Raw genomic sequence first — 26,261 nt, 5'->3', positions numbered from 1 at the left:
CATATTTTTTTTAAAGATTTTGGGCCACATTCTACTCTTAGTTACACTCATTGGCTTCAACAAGTTGCCATGAATATAACTGAGGGCAGAATTCAGTCCTCATTAATTACATCTGCCAAGCCACCATGAGCTTTTAGGGTTTTTTAAAACTTATGTTTCCTGACTAGGAAAAAAAAAAGCATTAGTTGTCTTTTCTGAGATGGTTCAAAAGTTAGAACACAGATTATCATACTTTAGCTCCTAGTGGTGGGGTCCTCACCTAGTGCCTACCATGTACCACCATATCTAACTATTGTACTTTCCTGGCCCATCATTCTGACTTCTAATTCACGCTGGTTATAAGTGAGAGGAATGTTAGGCCCTCTGTTAGTCTCCAGTATTGTTACTGCAGCCTGTGCCTTCCTCTCTCCTACTACCTTCTGGTCAGTTTTTAAACTTGTCAAGAAATTGCAGCCTGGCAATTTTACTGTCTCTGAGAGCACTCTAGTTCTGACTGTGGTATCAGTTTCAATACTGGCGAGATTCAGCAGCTGGGGCTATTGAAGGTGGTCTCGCTAGTTCTCTTTATGTGAATTAACAGTTCACAGAGGACTGCTTATTGTCAGCTGTGGTGCATTTTTTTAAAGATAATGAACATATCTCCAGTAAAGTTTGTTCCCTGTCTGCATCTGTTTGTCTCAAAATCACTTTCTTAGGTAGAGCTGCTGCCTCTAGGTTATACCCAGTCAAGCAAACAAAATAGTATGTGGTTTTAAAATGTTTCATTTATGACCCTCATTTTTAAACCATCATCTGCACAGGTACAGTGAATCCATCCCTCCCATCCACACTAAGCCAACACAGCCCATTCTTCACCTTCATTCAGTATCTTAAGCAGCTTGATGCATATACTATACAGTTCCTTTTCCATTTTTACTGCACTCTGTCTTCCACATCTTCTCAGAAGGCCTAAAAGGCACAGAGGAGAGTGTTATATTTATCCCTTTGGCCACAGAGGTACTGTAAGTCCACTTCTACTCTCTCTCATACACAGCCAATTCCTTCCAAGGGACCCTGGTGACAGAAAATCTGCTGTGGGAAGTACAAAGTTGTGGCAGCACAAAATAGAGACTAATTCCCATATGCCAGGGAGCATAAGGGGACAGTGTGGCCATGAAATGAGCATGGACAGGGAATCCACTGGTTCTGTAACTCTGCTGACAAAGTGCCGAAAAAACTCTGCTGAGAATAGACCCCGTATCAGAGACCCTGGGGGAAGGCTGAAACAGTGTCTACCAATACAGCCAGCCCTCTCCTAGGATAAATCTCCTTCCATGAAAGTTATTTACACCTTCCTTTGACAAATTTGCTGAATCTGGCCCACTGTCTGATACTGTACACAATGTATGCTGCTGTCTTTCCGCTACACAACAAAGAAATCACCTGCACAGCGCCAAAATCCTGCTTTGCTGTTCTACCTTGCACACCTTCCCATCGCTAACTGCGAATGATAATATCACTAGGAAAGATGTCCCAATTTTCTATTGCAAAATCTGGCACTCCCCTATACTGAGTACTGTGGATGTGTATCAATCATTCGGGCATTTTCTTTGATTCAAATGGAACAAGGAATCGATCATTAATTCACACTCCGACTTCTCTTTTCTCCTATGGGGCTGATGGTCTTCAATGTCATAAATGTATAACTTTTCACTGTTTATTTGGCCCTTGACATTCACTTAGGCACCAGAGGTTTGGATAAACAGCTGTTAGGCATTATTTTGGAATCTTAACATAAACACATTTCCTAATTTTCCCATCACCAACATTCACTGGCAGCCCTTGATACATACAGTTAAAGCTGTAAAACAATTTCCATAATAAACCTCTATCTGAAGCATTTCATATTTTCTCTTCTTCCTAAGATGACTGTTTTTTTCTAAGCAAAGTTGGAGTAAAATCCCTTCCACCAGTTTGTAGTTATCGGTGCTTGAAAAAAATTACACTTTAAAAAAGTTCTGATAATTTATTTTCCACTGGGTGACAACTAGGAAAAAAAGGTAGAAGTCAAACTTTGCAAGTAAAAAGCCCTCAGTAAGAGTATAGGCCAAACTTTGCCAATATTTCTTCACCAGAATAAACCCACTGACTTCAATGTAATGTGAGTGAGAACTACCTGCATGAATAGTTTTCAGGGTCAAGTACCGGAGCCTGTGCTGTAGCAGAGGGGAACTCCGTGTCATCTACAGCAGAGAACATTCACAGGTGGAACGTTAAGGCTTCAGGACTGGACGCACTTTCTTTATGGGAAAATAAAGTTCTGAATATTTGAAAATACAGCACTATGTTCAGTGTGGATATGAGCTACCACAAAGGCCTATTAACCATTTTTATGAATATAAATACACATGTTCACAGATGTCTTATCTCTATTGTGACATTTATCTTTAGCATGAGTGGTGTAAGTCACAAATGAGGTATCCAAGTCAGTTCACGAGCAAAGGTAAGTGTCATAATAGCAATGAGCTGTTATATATTCTATTGTGTTCTATAATGCATATAGAACCCTTTATATCATTCGCTAGGACTGAAAGTGCTTTACATATCAGTTAAACAAAATGTCAGGTGCTTTTAAAGAGTGGCAATAGAAAGGTTTGAAAAATGTTACAATAATTAATAACTTGTGAGTTTCTTTTGCAAGTTAATATTGTCAATAACAGAGTGACATGAGCTATTTTGTCTTGTTCAATACATACATTTTATATGGTCATGTGTATATATAGTCCACTTGTGCTCTAGCAACACTATAATATACACATTCTTTCATCTCACTCATTTACATAGTGCTACCTTCCATACTCATCAGCCATTTCAGGTAGTCCTGACCATGCAAGCCCTCTAATTTGGACTTAGCCTTGTTTCTCAAGCCGCCTTCTCTTTTCTCACCTTGCTTGTTTCCTATTTATGAGTGCTTTCATTATAAAACTCTCAGTATTACATTTCATGCTGGCATCCAGCTTTCTTCATTTATTTCCCCCCCAATTTCCTGTTTGCTCAATTCTTTCTTCTTCTAAGCCAGGTTCATTTTTTCTACCACCACTCCCTAGTATCTCTCCTAATGTCAGTTCTTCTGAGATAATTTCCCTGCTCTGTTTTAATAATATTTAACTTTTATATAGCAATTTTCATCAGTAGATACCAAGATGCTTTACAACGGATTGTAAATATCATGATACCCATTTTACAGATGAGGAAACAGAGGCAAAGGAAAGTGAAGCGTAAAGTGAATGGCAGACCCAGGAACAGACTCCCTGTCTCCTGACACCTACTTTAGTGCTCTACTCATTGAACTATGCTGCTTTTGTCTGGTATTCTGTCCTATTAGGTTGTTTTTTTTTGATCTTTAGTAATTTAAAAATCCATCTCACCACATTTTGCTCTCTCTCCTGGAAATGTATCTTCTCTTCCTCAGGAACACCCATTGCTATGCCATTTGTTTGTGTTGATGGTAATAATCATCATTATCATAGCCCCTGTAGCATCTTACAGACGAGCAGACCAGGCTTAAGATAAAGCCTCTAATATGAAAGAAACTCTATTCAGAATGGAGTTTACAAAACTTCCTATTACCCTCTAGCTGTAGGCTGCCACTAAGCCTGTCCTGTGCGCTGTTGTTGTTTCCATTACCCAGCATGCAGTGCCTCCCATGAAAACCAAAAGACTGAATCAACAACTGCACAGGAAGCGTGGTCTCGCTACACTTTCTGTAGAGAATTTTCTTTAAAGCACATACATAAAGAGGCCATATCCATGGATCAGAGCCCCATTGTACAAACATTAAGAAAAAGATGCACAATTCCTGTTCCAAAGAACTTTCAGTTTTATGTCAAGGCATAAAGATGAGACATGTAGAAGGAGAGGATGATGGAGTAACACAGACTTAAGACAGGATGTCTTTCAAAAGGATTTGCTGTAGCTCAAACAGACATTAGGGGCTTGATGCAGGAATTACTGGGGGAGGTTCTGTGTGGCCTGTGGTATGTAGGTGGTCAGATTAGATGACCATAATGGTTTCTTCTGGCCTTAAAAAAAATGAATTTGTGAAACAAGAAGTGTTTTACAGTAAGCAGGAATCATATTTATTATTGAATACTTATTGTTGTGACCTTTACTTTATGTTTTGGAGAAAAAAGTGCTACATACATTAATAAAATGAAATGTACATGTAGTTTGTGCAAATGGAAGTAGATTTATTTTCCCCAAAACTTGTTAAGCTCTTTGAGTACTTGATTTCAGCACATTAGTTTCAAGGATGGGCTTCAGTTTGGTGGTAACTTACCAAAGAGGAAAATAAATCTATCTCCAGCCTTTGATAAGGGAGATACATAGAATCCTGACTAGTACAGGTACAATGCTGAGGAAAATGTGATTGTTCCTGTCAAGAGTAAGTGCTGAAGCCCTGAGTGAAGGCACCATCTAACTACTGAATTACTTTTGCAACTCCCCAGGTAAAATTATTGGAAAATTCTTGGACTTACATAGGAAAAGAATAACCATGACTGCCCATTCCCTGTTCCTCATCAGCCATGATAGCTGGATCAGTGCATACCCTTCATCAGAAAGGCAGACAGGACAAAGACCTTTCAACAGGGATGGTCTAGACAGTATTTGGTCCTGCCATGCGGGCAGGGGACTGGACTCGATGACCTCTCGAGGTCCCTTCTCGAGGTCCTATAATCTATGAATCTATGAAACTATCAAACTTCCTGAATCACTCAGCAAAATGAGAAGCCTTACCATCAGAATACCTGTAATCTTCCTGTGTATTAAGTGGTATACTAGAGAAGCCATTGATACATTTCCATCAAACCTGATTAATCTAAATCAATGTGAACTTCATGCCTATTTGGCTACACGAGACACTGGTACAGTTTATGCACAGGGGACACTAACATTGTTTACCACATGGAGCTTTTGGTCATCTAGGCATAGGTGACCAAATGAGACATGGATTAACAAGGTCTGACTGTATTTAATTTACTACACAAACAGCACAGTAGAATCTGTAGTATATCCACTGCATGAGGGGATAATTTTGATCAGAAGGAATTGGTATCTTAGAGTGCAAAGGCCGACACATTTTTAACTACGCTTTGGCACAAGACAACACATTTTTAAAGGAATCTTGTCAAGGTATTTTCCATAGTTTTTTCTATAATATTGTTTTATAGTGAACATCCTTGGAAGCTTGAAACATCTTACTGTTGTTATGCCACTCCTCTTTAATACAAATAAGATGGGTTGTCATTTTGGGTAATGCAGAGCCCCTGTGTGGGTCAACAGTAGCAAGGATTGACTCCAAGACCTTTGGGTTTTAAAGAATAAGTCTCAACTACCTGAGCTAGAAGAGACCGTTCGGTTTGTCAGGTTGTACCAAGCTCATCAACCTCCCTAGGTGGCCCAGCTGTCACTAGAAGGGGACAGAGCACCACATTGAGTGATATGTGGGTTACGCTTGTAGTTTTCCTACCTGTAAAATGTGGATAATAATACTTACCGTCTTTGTAAAGCACTTTGAGAGCTTCTGACGAAAAGTGCTATATAAGAGCTAGGCATTATTTTTATTGTAAGGTGGCTCAAGAATGCCCAAATGCTGTTTTACTTGTTTTTGTTTGTTTGTTTGTTTTTTAGAGCAGGTGAAGTTTCCCTTTAAGCAGAGGCATAAGTACCACTTAGGTCCCACTTACGCCCCAGTGCACAGACCTTCTCTGGCCATCTGCACAGAGATGAGTTTCGCCCAAAGAACGCCGAAGCAGGCTGAATTAGGGCCTTACTGACCTTGACAATGTCCTTTTACGAAGGGCTTTCAAAGAGTTCTGACTGTATTTGGTAAGTTTCTAAATATCTGTATTGCTTCGAATCAAGTGATCGGAGAATGCTTTCCAAACCATTGGTCACAACAGATATTTGACTCAAGTCCTCCCACCCTTTGACTTCGTAAAGGAAGGAATTTGTTCCCAGGGATCATGAGAGGAAGGGAAATGAGCAGTGGCAAAGGGTGATCTCATGTACCTCTACACTGGTGATGATGGCTCATTTTAAAGTAATGATTAACCTAGAAATAGAAACATAACCAATTATTCTATCCACCAAATTAATCAAAGCTAATGTAACACCGACAAACCCCAATTGCCGGCAGGCAGGATCAAACCTAGGACCTCTGGAGCCAAATGCATGAGCCTCTACTGCATGAGCTAAAAGCCACATGGCCCTTAACTAAGGCTGTAGCGGACTCATTAATCTCTAAGTGGTCTTGGTGCCATTGGATGGGAGAGAGCACCACACCTAGGAGGTGTGTGGGTTACATTAAACATGACTAAATGCAGAGTTCAACATGGGCTTCCAAATCCCAAGAAGGTACTAAACACAGTGCTGATGTGTCAGTTCCATTGAGCAGCTGCTGGCAGAGTACAGAAAAGCCATGCATGCGGCAGGACCGTGTGTCCCCTGCATGCTGTAATACTGTACTCCTACAGACACTCTCCACAGCAGCGCAACACAGAGTTGGGGATTGGTGAGACAGACATTCAGGCCCTAATTCAGCAAAAGATTTACTCATGTGCCCAAGCCCATCTGAATCCAACAAAGCACTCGAGCACATGCTTAACTTTAAGCACTTGCTTCAGCCTCCTTGAAGTCAAAGGGTCTTAAATACATGCCTAAAGTTAAGCACGTGCTTAAGGATGGACTGTTGAATCAGGGCCTGAGTTCCTCACTACACATGTTCAGCAACCCCACTCGGTAGAGGGTTTGCAGCTACTGCCACATCTCCTGGGCTCTAAGCTCTGTGCTCAGGTTTGCTTGAAAAAGGCTGTTTATGCAGGCTTTGCGCCTAGGCCCTGGATTTGTCCTGAAGAGAGCAGAACATAAAGCAAGCTTTCAATTTGATCATGGACTGAGGGGGGTGGGGAGGTTGTTTTATATTACAAGACCTGTTTTCAGGATGTTGTGTTTTTTTTTTTTTCTTACAACAGCAAATGAAGCCCGACACCTAAGTCAGCACAGCCAGATGTAGTCCTGTGTTCCTCACACAACATTAGAAAGCAGCTCAGGGGAATGTTAGCAGGGAAATAAAGAAATGATATAGTATAGTGGAAAAAGTGAAAGGAGGAGCTGATTTTATTTTGTACATTACTCTGATATCTGAGCACCTCACGATCTTTACTATATTTATCCTCCCAACACCCCTATGAGGGAGAGAAGTTTGGGTCCTTCACAGAGCAACAGAGGACAGAAACATTTTTAAAACAGGAGACTACAGCTGTAACATCAGATAAACTGGCAGGAAGACCCCTTTTTATTTTTGAATGACTCCATTTCAGGTTGATGATATCCCTTTTATACTATAGGCCAGATTTTCGATAGAGCCCAGGACTCATTCGTGCACAAAAAATAATTGGCCAGATTTTCAAAGGAGATCAGACCCCGGTGGGGTGAACTCTTTGGAAAAACTGCCTGTAAGTGTCACAATGAGAGCTAATGGGTGCTGAGTCCTTTTGAAAAATCTGTCCACAAAAGTGACTGCTGAGCCCTTGAAAATCTGGCCCAAACGCTTATGATGCTCTGGCCCCACATGTGTGCAAACCTAGATAAAAAGACAATGGAAGTCTGTTGCAATAGCAGTTACTTGGTTATAGCACTTATAGTTAAGGTACAGTGTTTTGGGACTTTCATATTAAATTGATTTCATTTTCACTGTCGGATACAATTTTAACTAGCTTGCTCACATAAATTAAACACCCACTTCAATGAAGGATCACAAATTTCAAACTGGGAAATACTGAAATCGAACTGCCCCAACATTCTTGCAGGGTAAACATTTCCATCAAGACCATGAAAAATATATTATATGTAGGAAACTCAACTTTAATGCATTACAAATCAATATTTCCCCTCTCCGTCTCTACATTTACCATCTTTGCACATATCAAGCCAATTGTTTCACAAAACACAGATATATAAAAATTATTCCAGTTTCCTGAAAAACTCAGCTGGAAACAAATCCAATCAAATGGAATAAATTCTTGCTAGAGAGAGCTTGATGTCTCTATGACAGCCTGTAGAGCCTTAGGGACAGGTTCTGTTCTTAAGTGTTCAACTTAAGCAGAAAACATTGGAGTGACTGCGTTTACATCAGTGTAACTGAATGCAAAATTTAGCCCTGCAGCTCCTAACTTTCTTCTGATAACAGTTTTGCATTATTGCAACTCCATCACCTTCAATTAAGTCACTACTGATTCACACTAGCATGGGAAAAGAATCAGGCCTATAGAATCTAATCTCAGTCTACTTTTTCCTACATATATTTAAAGTCCTCTGAACCATTGGAAACCTTAGAATATAAGAGATCTGTGTAAGCTCAAAAGCTTGTCTCTCTCAGCAAAAGTAGTTGGTTCAGTAAAAGATATTACCTCACCCACCTTGTGTCTCTAATATCCTGAGACTGACACAGCTACAACGACACTGCATACAGGCTTTCTTAAGACATTGGCAGTGTTTCCTGGGTTTGGCCGGATAGGGAATACCACAAAAACAGCCTTTTTCATGGCTAATAAGCAAGTCAACTTCTGCTGACACCTGGAAATGCAGGTACCCGGAAGAAAATTCAAACAAAGGAAAACAAATCCTAATCCTAATCAAAGTCAATAAAACTTTTTCAAACTTCTAAAGACATTTGGTTATGTTTGGGATTTTGCGGAGGCTTTAAAAGTCATAGTTCACCAAATTTCAGTGCACAGCAATTTTGATTTACCTCCAATCATTTGTTACAAGCACATTCATTCCTTATGTTAAATTCCCTGTTTGTCATTTTTGGAGGCAAAAGTGGGAAAATCCAGGGTAGTGAGAGTTTGTATTCCATTAAATTCCACTTTTGATATAACCTAGTAAATGCTAGAATAGAAATAAATGTTCTCTTCAAAACCATGATCCCAAATAGCATTAACTATTATACTTGATAGAAGGGGTCACTACATTTCTATTTAGAACGTGCTTATTTAACAAATGGTGCACTGATCGCCGATACATATTTTTTTCAATGAAACATCATCTCTTTAAGAGAAAGTGGACATATGGATTAATTGTCTATATGTTGCTCAATGCCAATTTAAGCACGAGTATGGAAACAGTACTGAATGTTCATAATTAAAAACACAACCCGGCAACACTACACTACATGGTTTCATTATTGCAGTCTCTTCTTTTAATGAAGACGTACCACAGCACTTCGTTGGCCTAATTTACACTATAGATCAAAACTATATGAAATTTCCTAATACTATAATGGGAAGAGAAATTGCTATATACATGACTTACAGTGCACATTATTATTTTAGGTTATGAAAAGAGCATCACAACACAGTGGCAAATGATTGCTAGGGTGTGCTTAATCTGGCAGCAAATTTCTGGTTCTCAGAAACCCAAATAATGTTAAGGCTATTTTGTCCCTACCAATAATAGCTAAATCTGCTGTTAAAGCTAAATCCTTCCAGCTTGTTTGCTCAAATGTTACATATCACTTTAGAAGATGGGAAATAATTACCACTGTGGTGTTTATCTGCAATTTTTCTATCAGAGTTAATTGCATTTCCAGCATTTTAGGTTGCTACTATTGTTTTCCTTACTACCAGTCTACCAAACTCTCTCGCTTTCTGTTAAACAGTGAATATACATAGGGCTATATTTTACTCTCATTCACACATGTGCAACTCCCACTGAAATCACTAAATATAACAGAAGGCAGAATTTAGCCCACAGACTCTAGAGGGATTTGCAGGCCCATACTGAAGGATGCAAATTATAGCATGATTTTTGTCCAGTAAATTAAAGCACTTCCTGCCAAGATTCCATGATTCTCACTTACATCAGCGGAACACCTGATTAATATAATGCGACTGAAGTCAGTGGAGTTACGCCAGATTCAGACTAGTGTAACAGAGAGGAACAGGTCTGACACTATTCTACTTGGGCCTTAAGTTAATCAAATAATAACTGAAATACAGGAAACTATTTTAGAGTGTGGGCAACAACTGTGTATCTACCTGTGCAGTACGCTAAGGAGCCTTTCATCTGAGTGAGTGCAGACATCCACATGTCTATTTGTCCCGCAAAGTGACAAAGACAATTAGGTGTTTACTGTGACATTAAAACACTAAGAGTGGGGAAGGAAGACTCTTTCTTATACCCATAGCACACTAAGAAAAGACAACAGAGGGTCCTGTGGCACCTTTAAGACTAACAGAAGTATTGGGAGCATAAGCTTTCATGGGTAAGAACCTCACTTCTTCAGATGCCAGTAATGGAAATCTCCAGAGGCAGGTATAAATCAGTCTGGAGATAACGAGGTTAGTTCAATCAGGGAGGGTGAGGTGCTCTGCTAGCAGTTGAGGTGTGAACACCAAGGGTACATCTACACTTACCTCCGGGTCCAGCGGCAGGCAATAGATGTTCTGGGATCGATCCCGGAAGTGCTCGCCGTCAACGCCGGTACTCCAGCTCGGCGAGAGGAGTACGCGGCATCGATGGGGGAGCCTCCTTGCCACGTCTGGACCCGCGGTAAGTTCGGACTAAGGTACTTCAAATTCAGCTACGTTATTAACGTAGCTGAATTTGCGTACCTTAGTCCGAAGTGGGGGGTTAGTGGGGACCAGGCCTAGGGGAGGAGAAACTGCTTCTGTAGTTGGATAGCCATTCACAGTCTTTGTTTAATCCTGATCTGATGGTGTCAAATTTGCAAATGAACTGGAGCTCAGCAGTTTCTCTTTGGAGTCTGGTCCTGAAGTTTTGTTTGCTGTAAGATGGCTATCTTTACATCTGCTATTGTGTGGCCAGGGAGGTTGAAGTGTTCTCCTACAGGTTTTTGTATATTGCCATTCCTGATATCTGACTTGTGTCCATTTATCCTCTTGCGTAGTGACTGTCCAGTTTGGCCAATGTATATAGTAGTGGGGCATTGCTGGCATATGATGGCATATATAACATTGGTGGACGTGCAGGTGAATGAGCCGGTGATGTTGTAGCTGAGAAAAGACAGAGTACCTGTGATATGGTAACTGAATGATGTCACCCTCTAGTGACTAGGCCACAGGAAGGATAAGGAACCAGATGCTCTCATACCATTGAGGAGCCCATCAATTTCCTTCCTCAGAGATTAGAGGTAGATTTATTACATATTTGAAGATACACACCAAATTAAACCACAAGAAACCAAGGACATGAAATCTGCTCACTTAGTTCAGAACTTATAGTTACTGGGACTGATCCAAAGACCATTGAACTCAATGATCAGTCTTTCATTGACTTCAGTGGGCTTTGGATCAGTCTCATTAACTATATCTACTAACATGTTTCTCACCTATTATATTTAAAATATATTTTATTTAATGTTCCATTGTCTCACTCTCCCCACTCCTCTGTTCAAGTGGACTTTCTGCCACAAGGAGCCTGCAGCTTGGGTTCACGACAATACAACAGAACCAAAAAACCTACAAAGCCATGCATTGCAATATCAAAAAAAGAGCAGAATGGGCTGCCTCATTAGTTGTAACCCTTATGTTGCTAGAAAGTTGGCAATGAAGCCCTCTTGTGGGAAAAATGTGGACATTCCTGCAATACAGAGTATGGAGCCAGGATACATATGCCCCTGATTTTCTTATTTACCTTTTGCCTTAATGTTGACATTAATTTTCTGTGTGGGGTTGCTGTGCATCTGCCCAGAAGGTGTGTAATGAAGAAAGTGGTGACATTAGAGGTAATGTGGATAAGTCACCTATGATAGCTCATATGAGTACAGAGGGGAATTCTCCATCTGCTCTTCAGTTCACCAGGGCAGAGAATGTAAAGAAAATTATCTGGAGTGATGACAGAGAGGGGGAAAAAAGCTTTTAGCTACAAGGGAGTGTTTTTCCACTTACCATTCAAAGACCAATGGACCGAAAGCAAGAACATTTTTTTCTTCAGTGTAATAGTTTGTGACAGATGTCTTCAAATGACTTCAGGAGAAGGTTTACCTGTTATTCTTACAAAATTTGAAAAGACCAATTACTCCCTCATGGAAGTCACATTCCTAGGATTTTTGGGGAGACAAGTATCCACTAATATTCTTATGTGCTACATTCCTCCTATATGCGAAGCAACACATGTTCAGGTAATATGAGTAACAAAATCCAGCTAGCTGGGGATAAATGAAGAGAGGATAAATCCTTATTTATACTTTTGTGGAACTACCTTTTAAGTTTTATTTATTGTTGAGCTAACTCACATGTTCATTTGGGTTGTATCAGTATTAGTAGGATTAGCTTTTATAATAGTAACACATTACATTTGTATAGCACTTTTCTTCTAAAAGGAAAGTGTTTTACCAATTGAATCCCCAATTCTGTAAAGATTTTCACACTTACTTAACATTAAGCATTAAGTCTCACCACTGACATCACAGTGGAGTTGTCCCACGACTAAAATGGAGCTGCCTCTGGAGTGGAAGGTAGGAGAAATGTAACAGTCCACTGCACAGCATATTAGGAAAGGAAGTGAAAAATAATTTATCTGATTGAAAAAATGAAAGGGAAAATTAGGGAAGCAGAATGCAATTAACCAAGTTGGAATTTTGCCAAGGCACAAGTAGTAACACCCCTAATCATGAAAAGAGACATGGAATCATTAATAAACCACAAGTGGTTAGGATTTTGGTTTTACATTTCAGCCAAAAATATGAGTATTTCCAGAAACACTGTGGCCCACTGTGGGATCATGCCAGGATCATGTGGGTCACTTTCCAGAATCATCTGGGTACATCTCACTTAATTCCCTGCTGTTGCAGGGTTTTGGGCACTAGTGCCCCTTGGTCCCTCCTATTCTCTGCTTGTGGCTCATAATAGTTTCGTTTCCTCAGGGCTATGACATTTTGATCAAATTTTGGTTGTTGGGTTTAGTGTGTGGATGCCTGGTGGTGTTGGCGTGCTGTGATACTAGATGACTTGGTGGTTCCTTCTGACCTTAACCTTTATGTCTCTATGACCTGCAGCATTGATTCAGTTTTATCTTTGAGAAAAATGCCACCAACTGAAACATCAGCCTCTCTTCTCACAGCAACTGGGTGTTCTTTGGAAGTTTCTCGGTCAAGCAGTGACCCTGGCCAAGCCCGCATAAAAGGTTTACTTACTTCTGACACATCACATTTGCATATCAGACAGGAATATACTGATATAGGGCATTGTACAGAGCACAGCACAAAGTAATCCACTGCAATTTTTGACAAGAGAGAAGATGTTAGTAATAATCAAAACTAAATAGTGCCTATCAGTTAGTTGGCATATTAATGATCACACACAGAATTCGTTTACAGAGGCAGACTTTCGCAACGTGAACAAGAAAATACACTGAATACCCATCAAATGTAAAGGCCATTTGAATTGCACCGAGGTAGTTCCACTTATCCACAGTCTGAGAATTCTTTAGTAATATGGGACCAAATCACTCTCGATTTTTAAGCAGCATTTCCCATTAAAAACAGTGAGGAGTACTGCTTTAAAAATAATTAATGGTACAACATTGACCAGGCTTTTGCTATAACAGACTCCCAGCATTACAGCTCTCTAAGTCTCGTAGCTCATAGTGACAGATAATCTTGTTTATCCTGCATTTTCACTGCAGTATCTTTCCTTTGCACTACTGTTACAGCCGGAGGCCTCTGTGCCACCAGTGCTCGTTGGTGTCCACCTCTGATGAGTAGTGAATGAAATAACCAGCAAAGAATCTATAGCTCTCTTTTTACTTCCCTGAGGGACAATGTTGGATTTCATCAATAAGAACAATATCACCGGCGCAGCACAGACCTGGGAGCACACCACTATGATCCTTCTATTTCAGATTCCACTCCAGTTTTTCTGTTAGGATTTGAACTTATTATCCCAAGACTCACAGTTTCAATGCACTTTGTGATGCTGGCTAGTTTTATAGCTATGTTTAATGGCTGCATCTCCCATTCTAAAGATCTACTACGAGAGCTGATGATAAAAATAGCTGGACAATGTGGCTAAAGCGCTGCATGTTTAACAGACAAGGCTCACCGCACATTGGAATCTGCCCTGTCATTCTCAATTCATGGCCTCACTTTGCAATACTTGGAGAATTTGCATTAAATGGAGCTTAAGCTTGAGAAAGAGTATAAAGCCCAGCATTATTTCACTGACTGTTAGAGATTAAAAATATTTCACTCTTGATTCACAAAGACAATCCAAAACAAGGCAACTGTGCCAAGGGATTGGGTGGCTCTTTGCCAGCATACACATTTAAGCAGGAAAAAAACCCCATCAGTACTGGAAAATTTGCTCATTTTAAAACTATCCGTGCTTTTGTTTCATGTGACCTGTTGGTAGAGCATTATAAACAACCACAAGTGCCCACATCCTCACAGCGGTATCATATGCCATTGATTTTAATTGTGTTTTATTAATATGATACAATTCAATTATGCCCAAATCAAGATATAACTAATACTTTAATAACAGAATACCAGGTCCTAACAAATTCCCTGCACAAAGATGAAAACCTGATTGTGTTACTGATGCTAGAATAGCCTCAGCAGTGATGTTAATAAGACTTTTAATATCAGTACAGCTGGTATAGCAAAGCCTGATTAGTCTACTGTGGTTGTGAAGAAAGAGTTAATATCTTTGTTATGATGTGGAACATGCAAAATCATCATCAGCAAATTGCATTAAAAGGTTATTGTTCAGACAAAAATTAGCTGGTCTAAATTGGTGTAACTCCATTTATGTCAATGAAGATTTACATCAGACGTGTATCTGGCCCCAGATATTAAGTGAATCATTTTCTCTGTCATTATAACCTCTAGGTCATTAACATGGACAGATTTCTTTTTTTTTTAAATGTAATTTACTCTTTAATACTTAGAGCTTAGGAAAGCTGCTGGAACAGTGTGGAAGTACAGCTGTTTTGTTTATGTCACGTTCCCCAACACTTTTCAACAGGTGCAGGGCCCCACGCCGGGACGCAAATTGTCTCGCGCTCCCCTCCCGCCCCGACTCCGCCCTCTCCCTGCCCCATTGGATCCCTCCCCAAATCCCCGCGCTGGCCCCGCCTCTTCCCCAAGCACGCCGCATTCCTCCTCCTCGCCCCTCCCTCCCAGGCTTGCGCTGATCACCTGTATGGTGGCGCAAGCGCTGGAGGGAGGAGGGAGAAACAGGACACGGCTTTTCTTTTCCCCCCCTTCTCCCCCCGCTCCGCCGGCAGCCCCGGACGTTGCGGGGCCCTCTTAGGCACGGGGCCCCATTCCGGGGAATTGGCCGAATCGGCTTAAAGCCGGCCCTGCTTTTCAGCCTACATCATCTCTATTTCAGATTAAGGAAAACCAAAGAAAGAACAAATGTAGAGTCCTGATGAGAGAGAGAAAGAGAATGCATAGGGAGTCAGAATGTAACATTCTGCATCAGAACTGAAGATACCTCTGAAATGTACCTATCATTCCATGGGAATCACTTGTTTTAGTTCCAAAATTTGGTCCCCCCTTCTCTTTTATTCCCAAAAGTTATTTACATCAGAAAGAATCATGAAATTGTGTTTTATAGAAGGAATAATTTGCACTAATGGGATGACTCCTACAGCACTTTAAAGTTTCTCACATGAATGATTTTTGGTCTCCTTCATTTGTAACTCTGTCAAATATTGCTTTCCACATTTGGGCCAGTTGAGGGGTATTTTTGAACTATAAAATAGCAGCTGCCTTATACTTGTTCCTGTAGCAGGCAAGGAAATTCTCATTTGTAGGTGGCCACAAAATGACATCTTTCAATTATTGCAAAATGCTACATAGATCATAGTGTCAATTTTACATTTCACTCATCCTAAGTAGGAAATTGAGACTGATTAGAAACAGAAGTGAAACTAGCCAGTTTCACACTGATATTCTTATGTGATATGACAATCATGTTCATTTTGAGTTTCCAACACTACATTCAAATGTTTAATTTATCCGAAAAAAGTTTTCTTTCACCAAAAATTTCCCCAACCTCCTTTTTCTAAAATGAAGTCTAAATCTAGGGCCTTAAAATACTTTCAGGTGTATAACAAAATGTTCTTCACTGATTCAGCTGAAGCTTTTCAATCTTGTGAGCAGAGAACTGTGTTGGAGGTTTCATTCTTAAAGCAAAAGAGGTGAATCTGCGGTGAATAAGGGATGGGGAGTTAGGGAAGTCTCCTTCCCCAAGTGTTGTTTCAGAAGCATACACAGTATACAAAAGGAGGTGAGCCGGTATAAACTGATTTTTACTTTGGATAACAGGAATACTGTGTGAAAGATACTGTGAAATTTACAAATGACTATGAAATTTACAAAATTTGATGAATCAGGGGGAAAACCTCCACACATCCCAGCAAACAAACTACTGAGAAATGTCATATAATTCCAACCTACTTTCACACACACTACGAAGCCCAAGGGTTTCCTTGGCGAGCTCACACAAACATTTCTCCACGAGACTCATAATAAAAAAAAATGCTATTAAAAAAACCTGAGCTTTCTAGCTGTCCATCAGGAGCTTTACAAAAACACCTGCCACCAAGACAATGTCAAACAAAACCTCAACCTGTACAAGAGCCCACAGTGCTTGAGTAATACAAAGGTAAAGTTCAGAATCAGGTCACTGCATCAGGATATCATTCTGAAGATGGTCTGTTGTCTGTCATCAGCTTCGGAGAAGCTGAGAGAGGGAAGGAGGGGAAAAGCTGAGGGGGCATTTTTAAGTGCCATTTTCCCCTCAGCATTAGAGAGGTAGCAAAGGGCAAAGAGAAAAAGAAGAGTATGTAGACTGAGGCCCAACAGAGTTCTTTAAAATACTCCCTCCCTCCCCATGTAATAGAGAGGGAAAGGGTGGATATTCTAGATAGAACCCCCAAAGAGTAGTTTTTAAATGCTTTTTAGTCTTCAGCTAGCAAGAGGGAAAGGATCAGAGAGAACCTCAAAGAAGAAGGAGGTCAGCATGTGAATTGAGCACCAAATGAGCCCTTTTAAGTAGGCATGGCTGGGGACTAAAGTACCTAACTCCACTTGGTATGCCTGCAGGTATCCTGCAAGTACCCCACTACTTCCTTAGAAGTCTGTTCAACTCATAAGGAAGAAACTTAAAAAAAAAATTACAATGCTTTTGGAAATCCTTCCCCTAGAAAGAAGTGCTTTATATAATTATATCAATCGACCTTGCCCTGAACTGCAACATCTCCTGTAATTACTGCTTTCTAGAGCTGTATAGCCAGGTGGAAATGCCTACCAGTTTAGCTGTCAGTCAGATAGTTAATATAGTCATGGGCCTTCAGACATCCCTAGCAGAGAGATTCCTGAGATTTGCTGAACCATTTTTGGCTTTCAGATACTTTTCTTTTATCTTACACCTTAAAATATATTCAAAGATGAAAACAACAATGTCAATAGGAAAATGTTGGACTGAGCCCCTGAAAGAATATTTATGGGGCTAATTATTGGCTGCTCTCATGGTCACCCTCCCTTGTCTCACACAGAATATTCCTGACAGTAGCAGCATAAATGACATGTAATGGGACAGGTGAGGCTGCATACACAGACTATCAGTGCCTCTATGGTCAATTTGTTTAGCTTACCCAAAAGAACATCAAGAGGTGACTTATCATGGTGTCATACGAAGAAAATACCAAGGGCTCTTTAATTCAGCAGAGAAAGATGTAACAAGAACCAATGGGTGGAGATAGAGTCAAACAAATTCAGATTAAATATAAGGCCAAAAAAAATCACTAGTGAGGGTGAATAACCATTGGAACAAACTACCAAGTGGTGGATTCTCCATCTCTTGAGGTTTTCAGATCAAGACTGGATGCCTTTTTGGAAGAGATGCTTTAATCAGGCAAGTTACTGGACTCAGTACAGGTGTAACTGGGTGAAATACTATGTCCTGCGTTATACAGAAGATCAGACTAAATTACCTAAAGGTCCCTTTTGGCATTAAAATGGATGAATTTCTTAATCTAATTATCTGTAGGTTTGGTGGGAAACCAGAATTGGGCATAGAATTGGACAGATAAATTGTGATTCAGTGTTCCCCTGTTGGCTGCAGCTTTTTAGGCATGAACAACCCAAGCCAGGATTTGGCCCTAAGCATTTTCCGTTGGAGATTTAAGACTCAGCTCTCATATCCATAACCAATCAGGGAAAGGAGACAAAGCCAACGTACCAGTATTTTATTCTTAAAGAATGTATCGTCCTCTATTGTATCAAAACACCAGGTAGGGAGCGCAAAATTAGCCTCAAACCAATTTACCATGCCACAGTTTCTCTCTGTTCTCCTTGGTCTTTTGTCTAAGAAAATCACTTTATTCCATCCATCCATTAATCCATTCCATCAAATAGCCACTGTGGTGGTGGTGTAACGAAAGCTAGCGGAGCAGTGGGCAAAACTACTCCGGTGGAGATTAACCCAGAGTTGGAAGGATGGCTGTAACAGAAGACATCAAGAAGTTTGGGGAACAGGAAGCAACAATGGGAGCTAATGTAGTTTGAGGAAGAGGAGGAGGAGAGAAAAGCAGCAAGGAAGTACTATCTGGAAGCATAGAAATTAGCTACCCATCCATATCTACACATAGATCATACCACTATAGTATCTGAACCCTTCAGGTATTGGCAGGTGTGTACAGGACTATGGAACCATGTATTATGTAAAAAAAAATAAAAATGAATTGAGACTATTTCCATTTTAGGGCTCTTCTGATCAGATGAGTTTTATCTTCAGTTCAACTAATCTCCAGAACCCAATGGTAGAATTATAGCCTGACAAATCAGAGTGATCTCCTATTTATTCTACAGGGTATATTATTACACCTGACAGCAGCAACTGCACTGTGTAGTATATATTTTCTGCTTGCAGGGTACCTTGGACTTTGGACATCTTCTATAATTCATGACCAGAAATCCTAGATGACAAGTAATCTTCTTCTGTATTCATATTAAAAACAATTACATTCCTGATTGTATTCATTTGTTACTGGTTACTTTTAATTGTCTGGGAAATTGAGAGCATAAATCAGGTATTTTAGTGATTATGACATTTTGAAGTGTGTTCCCATGTGTTTATTGTACCCTTCTCCCCAGCTTCCAGTTGTAAGATCATAGTAGAGGATATTGGAAAGTATTTATTTCAATAAGTCCAACTTCGTGGAAGTTCAGCATATAAAACCTCAAGAGAGGATGGAGCAGATATTAAAGCAATTCATAGACTCTAAGGCCAGAATCTCTTTAATGTTTGAGACAAAGACATTCTACCAACATTAAACTAGGATACACAAGCATCAAGCATTCTGAGTATTAGTTAGCAATTACAGTTGCTTATCATCAGAAAGAGTGCTAAAAAAGACAACAAACTTTATGGAAAGAAAGGAAGAGAGTGGGTGCATATCCAATGAACACACTAATGGTTATTTCATGAGGATCAAAACCAATAGCAACTTGGGAAATCCCCACAAATGCTCATAACATTTGAGAAGGAAATCTTTAATATTTGACAGGAGGTCTGGTACAATATAGTACAATGATTCTGCTGCTAAAATCAGCATAACAGTATGGCCTCAACTCAGTCTTTAAATTTGCACTCAACATTCTGTCCCCTGGGCTTGAGAAGTAGGGATAATGACACCTAATTTTTGTGCACCCAGAATCTCAGGTATGCATATGCGAATCAAAGAGGTTGCTTGTGCAAATCTGAATTTGGGGTGTGCAAAGCTTCCCAAAATGACAAAGTCAATAATTTACCCAATTTTTTGAAAGTGTAGAGCCCAGACTTCAGAGAGGTGACATGCTTTCTGTCAGGTGCTGACTCAATGAATGTAGAAGGCATTCAACAACTTGCAAGATGGAATCCTACATATGCCAATCTCACAGTGGTTCAAATCAGGAGCAACTCCACTCAAGTCAGTGAAGATACATTAGTATAATTGTGGTATAGCTGAAATCAGAATTAGGCCTAATATGTTTACCTTGGATTGTACTAGAGATATAAAATGTAAGTCAATGATTCACCCTAGGAATTATTTTGACAAAACCATCTGAAATTCTGTCTTTAGATAATTAGTCTTGAAGGCCTCTGTGGAATGTTGTCATTATTCATTTTACACGGGCAAAGCCAACATTTTCAGAAATTTACTTCTATTTATACTACAACAAAGAGATTGTCTGCATTGGATCCGTCTATAACAATTCTGCATTTCAATCAGAAATGAAGTTATAAACAGGGAAATATAATCTGCATTTGAGGGTCAAATTCTCCTACAAGTTTTGCTCTTGTAAATATGGAGTTACTCTGCTGATGTAAATAAAATTATTCCTATTTACATTGGTGTAATTAAGACCAGAACCTGACCCTTAGTTACCAGTGTAAAAAGACAGATTCTCCACTTATTTGCATGATCATAAATCAGGAGTAACTCCATTGCAGCCAACACAGTAACACTGGTTTACAACTAGTGTAAGAAGAAAATCAGGGACACCTCGGTCTAGCAAGTTTGTGAAGTACTGCGATGGGACAAACTTATTACAGTATGGTAGTAAACATTTTTTTAGTGATCTCCTCCACAATGATCTCTTCCATTAGAAGTACAGTTGCAAAATCAGTTTAGAAACTGTATCCTTGTAGCTGCATTTGCTGTACAAACGGTCACATAGAAAACTATTTTGATTTTATAACTTCTTTTTTACTAGGCAGAAAATAAGAGCCAGAGCTTCAATGGTGGGTCTCTAAAGTAGGTGCGGATGAAAGTAAGTGTGTTGTGAGACTGTGAGGAGTTACTCTGAAAGATCATCAAAGAGAAAACATTTTATTAAAGGCAGCATATCATTGAGGGAATTCCTGAAATGCCACTTATGCGCTATAAGAAACCAAACTGGGCAGCATAAAGAATACATGCACATGCCTATACATATCTTGGAGACTAGGTAAAAGCACAACCCAAGTGATAAGCAATATTGCAAAGTGAAGCCAAAGAGAATACAGTGACATATCACGTGCACACTGCACAAATCTAATGCTGATCACTTCATGAGGCAGGACTGGTGATACAAAACTAGATTTTCCCCTAGCAGAGGGAAAAGATGCTGGTGTGGTGGCAGAGGGAGGGGTCAGTTACAGATAAAGGACCCACTGGGAAATTCAGACTACACTGTCAGTGTACTAGCTCCTGTCTGAGACTGATGACCCAATTATGCAGGTCTTACTCAGACAAAACTCCACATGGACCTCAAGTGGGTATTTGGAGTCACTCACTCCAGAAGACTTGGTTTAAGTCTGAATAGTATGGCTGTCTATATCGTGGTGGCACTGTCATGGCTTGGATTCCAGAATAGACAGCTGGTGCTGTGTTATGTGCTGGGAAGTACGTTGGAGGGGAATTCAGGAATGAGAAATAAACGGAGGATGAAATTCTGACTTCAAATCTGGAGACACTCCATTGAAAGAATTAGTCCAGATTTACCCACGTGTAACTAAGAGCAGGATTTGGCCTTAATTCTGCACAAACTGGGACGGGGGGAAAGGAAGTAAAAAGAGAAACAGAAGGCAAATAGTATTTGTGTACACATAAATCAAGTAATTATAAAAAGACGAAGCTGCAAATATATAGACAGAAATGCTTGCCCTCAGTCATAACCATCACAACTTTTAAGACTTTGTAACCAAATGCCCTAAGCCTAACCTAACACACTCGTATAAGCAAGCGCATCATAACACAGAGGGCAACTCTGCTGCGTGTGAAATGGACGTTGTGACAAGTCACTGTCGATTTATACTGCACCACTCACAGAGAAAGGGATTGCCATTTTGCCCAAGCACCGCAAGGTTCTGACATGTTGTACCATGCTAAACGGCATACCCAGATGTGGGAGTAAAGTAACAAATAATCATGTTGATTTTTGTTTCCCCCTCCAGACAAAAGAGTAGTTTGCATTTACTTAATTATGAGCGGCAAGCAAACTATATAGTATCATGTATGTGATTACTTTCCAGTATTAAGTGCTAAATAGTCAGAGATCTGATTCTAATTAATCATGTCTTTTCCTGTTCTTTTTCCAAAACAGTGAACATTGCCCATCAATTCTTGTTCAGTAACATATGCCTCTGTGCATTCATATTTTGTGCAGGGAAAAGAACCTTTCTGTCTTGGATTTTACTTTTGATCGCCTATCACATAACGTTTTGCATCTTACAGACAATGGAAGTGTGAATGGAAAGGACTTGAATGACTTCATTCAGGCACAAAAGTAGCATATTCCTCCTCATATGTTGACACTGTGCAACGCTGCTCTTTGTTATTAAAGTTTTTAACAAATTCTTACATCTCCAAACCAGCTTTGGGGTTTAGTTAGAAAGTGTGAAAGGACACAGTCCCATTGTGTTGCATCTCTATAAGCCCTTTGTTACTAGTCAACAAAGTCTTTAAATGCCCTGCCGAATGGGAATTTTGCCAAACAGCAAACCAGCTACTTGGCCTTATTAAGGGCACCTCCTACTGGTCCTTTCATAGAGTGAATTATGCTTTCTTCGCTATCAGTCCCCTGCTAGGTTTCTGAACAGAGAAAATAGCTACTAAGAAGAGTAGTGGAAACTCAGAGATTAATGAGCAGAGACCAAAGCCACTAGAACAACATTTCCTTAAAGACGCAGGATTTCTTTTCTTTTATTTTGTCAGTTGAATCAAGAGATTGTGAAAAGGGGGCTCAAAACAACAATCTCAGGAAGGATCTGGAGGCTAACCATAGGGAAAACTTTGCACAATTCTAGCTTGCAAAGGACAGATTAGGGAACTTGGTCCAACACAGAGATGCATGCCTCCAAAAAGCAGTGCAATAAATACACATTATACATAGAGAGTGAAATGCACAACCAAAATGTACCAAAAAAAAAATTATACAGCTAGGAAACAACCTGCTCCTGTAATGAGTTTTCTGCGTAATATCAGACATCATTTCTGTCCCCCCCCGCCCCATCATTAAGGCAGTGTGTATCTTCACTCCCTTCCTCTCTCTTGCACGCACACACGACCCCAACTCGCCATATGCCAGCAAGAAGTCTGCAAGTCAATCATCGTTCCAGAAGGAGGATCACTGATATGTCTCCCATCTACTAGCCTTTAAGGTGGAAATTCTAGAGAGACACCTATTATCCTGCTCTGATTGCCCAAGTCCCACCTTCCATGCAAGTAATTGCAGAGGACATTGCTGAGGGACACAGACACACACAATGAACCTTCTTGTATTTAACAGAAGCATCTTCCCAATTCACTTACTAGCTCTCCAAAACAAGCCAAACATACATATATACATATATATATTATATATATATATTTAAAGGAAGCATCATCTATAGGTACAATTTAAAGCATTTCTATTTGCATACAGCTGATATTCTGAATGATACTAGTCTAGGGTAAAGATCTTTTTTTGCAAAGGCTTTCATATGCAGCACTTTCTCCATCACAAAAAAAAGCTGCTTTAGTGGCGTGTGTGTGTGTGTGTGTGTGTGTGTGTGTGTAGAGGGGGGGTGTTATCGGTTTCTATTGTTCAGCAGCAGCTGGTGTGGAAGCAATTTGTGTGTGATTATTTTATTTTATTTTGCTTTTCATGCCTCTCTCTTTCTAAGATTGCTCCTAATGAAACACAGCTCATTTTCTTTTGGAGAAAAAATGATCACTGGAGAATAATATTTTCCCACATACATTCTCCACACACACACACACACACACACACACACACACACACACACACACACACACACAGACAAACACACACACACAGTCATCTACAAATTGAAGCTGCACTTTCTTAGTTCTTAATACTTCTCAGTAATACTCCAATTCCTGATTGATTTATTTTTAAATCTCTAATTTCCAGCTTTTCTCTGCCTCCAACACGGACAGCTCCCGAGCATCACAGTATCAATACCCCCTCTTTCCTTCTCTATCCTAATTCAATACACAAACCAGCTTTGCCATTTTTAATCAGAAAATGTGCCTGCCAAGTGCAAAGAGAGAGAGGCAGCCCCAAAGAATATCAATCAAATGGAGTTTGGAGCCGCTCTGCAAATAACTACATTTTCCATCTTGCAAACTAATATTTTGCTTTTCATCCTTTACCCTTCCTCTGCCATCTGAAAAATATAAATAAATCTATAGATCTCATCTCAGCCCGAAGATCCAAAAAAAAAAGCCACAGGCAAATAAATCCAATTGCAACAGTGGTCAGGTGCAAAAGATAATACAAACCAGTGTATATACACACACTTATGCTATCACCACATTTCTCCTTTATTTTTATGGGTTTCTTTCCTTTCAGTTGGTTTCCCTTTTTCAAAGGCTGCTCAGAATGCTTCTAAACCAGATTTCGTCTCACTCCTTTCCCAATCTATGTCAACTACCTGCAAAAGCCTACACCGATCCACAACAACAACAAAATCAAAAGAGGGGGGAAAGTCTGATAACACATAAGGATAGGCACATTCCTTAGGGTTTTGCAAAATTCACCCTTCTCCATGGAGTGCAAAAGACAAATAAGGCAGCGATCACTTACCAGTGACTTGAAGATTCAGGCTGATCAGAGAAAATCCGAAGAGTAGAAAAGCCAGCTTTGGTACCCAAACACATGCAAGACTATTCTCCATATTTCAACACACACCTACAGAGATTTGGGTCCTGAGCACCAGCAACAATCACACACACAGCCCCTTCTGCCTCCTCCTCTTCTGTTTTTTTTTTTTCTCCAGTCCCCACTGACAAGGCTCAGCAAAGGGGGAGTTAGGGGATGTGGAGGGAAAAAAGTTATATTCAGTCCAAGAGTCGCCAAGCCTCCAGATTATGTTAGGAAACTAACTCAAGGAAAAGGGGGAAAGGTGGGGAACGGTGCTCCCACTGCTGGAAAACCATACATGGAAAAATACTGCAAAAAAGCAAAGCAGGGTGCATCAAAAGATTGGGGGTTGCTCCATTTCCACAGCTGGGCAAAGTACAAAATATATATGTATTTATAAAAAATAAAAAAAAATCAGAAGAATACAAAAGGGAAAGCTTGTGGTTTTCTTCCGTCTTGGCAGATGTTGGTGTGGGGGAAAAAAGAAGGGGAATGAAAAGGGGGATGTAAAGCTCTCACTTGTTACTGGAGCTGTCCACCAGCAGTATGTGAGATGGGAGTTAGAGCTGTAACATCCATTGATCCGAAGAAGTGGAGGGCTGGAAGGGAAAACGTGGAGAGTGGAGAGAAACCAACCGGATCACAGAAAAGATTCCACTGGAAAAAAAAAAAAAAAAAAAAAAAAAAAAGCCTGAGCCCTGCTGCTTCCAGCAGCTGCATTCACTGAGTCTACATATGAATGAGCTGGGATGCCCTCTGTAGGTAAAGCGTGGGAAGTAACTTTTCCTCAATGGAGCTATTTAATAATGTGCATGTCCCTGCTTATGTAGCTAGCTCACCTCCTGTCAGGGTAAAGCTCCCCGGTTTTGGTTTGCATGGGGGTTGATTGGTTTGTTTCATCTGCTCCTAGGAGTCTGGTCTGCAGTGACAGGAGTTTAAACCATTAACAAAAGCATGCTGCTTTTTAAAGCGGATCAGCCTTGATTTTTCCATCTCACGGTACTGCCAACGCCAAGTATTCAAAAACCAGGAGTCAGACCCCAGATAATTACAGTATAAACTTGTCTTTAAAAAGGATAGGATTTTTTTAAAAATGTGAGTTATTTTCATTTATCTTCTGAAGTTTGAAATTTTAGGGTCCACATTTCCATAGCTACTGTGAGGACAAGAAACTTACTTTTTAAAATGAAAGCTGAGATTTCTACAAAACAACATGACTTTGGGAGCTAGATTTTAAGGTAAACACCAAATATGAGGAGACTTATGATAAAATCACAAGAGATGGCAACACTGTCCTCACCATATTCTTTTTATTTTGCAATATTCACCCTGACATATAGAATGGGTCAAATAACTAATTTGTTCACTCTAGTTCCCAGCATCTCTAGGCTTCCAGTAGAATTATAGACTATCAGGGTTGGAAGGGACCTCAGGAGGTCATCTAGTCCAACCACCTGCTTAAAGCAGGACCAATCCTCAGACAGATTTTTTCCCCAGATCCCTAAATGGCCTCCTCAAGGATTGAACTCACAACCCTGGGTTTTAGCAGGCCAATGCTCAACTCACTGAGCTA

General features: G+C 40.0%; 1 protein-coding gene across 1 annotated transcript in view; it reads right to left on the bottom strand.

The window, feature by feature from the left end:
* Positions 1 to 25,299, bottom strand: part of DCC (DCC netrin 1 receptor) — a gene marked incomplete in the record, with an annotated part of 974,185 nt that extends 948,886 nt beyond the window's left edge. Inside the window, 1 exon segment of the mRNA XM_034774393.1 lies at positions 24,632 to 25,299. Coding sequence (XP_034630284.1) covers positions 24,632 to 24,722 — 91 coding nt within the window.
* Between the last annotated feature and the right edge of the window lie 962 nt (positions 25,300 to 26,261).

This window comes from Trachemys scripta, chromosome 6 (assembly GCF_013100865.1).
Source record: "Trachemys scripta elegans isolate TJP31775 chromosome 6, CAS_Tse_1.0, whole genome shotgun sequence".
Lineage (NCBI taxonomy): Eukaryota > Metazoa > Chordata > Testudines > Emydidae > Trachemys > Trachemys scripta.
The sequence above is the reverse complement of the archived record's forward strand: the minus strand, read 5'-3'. Positions and strand labels throughout refer to the sequence as shown.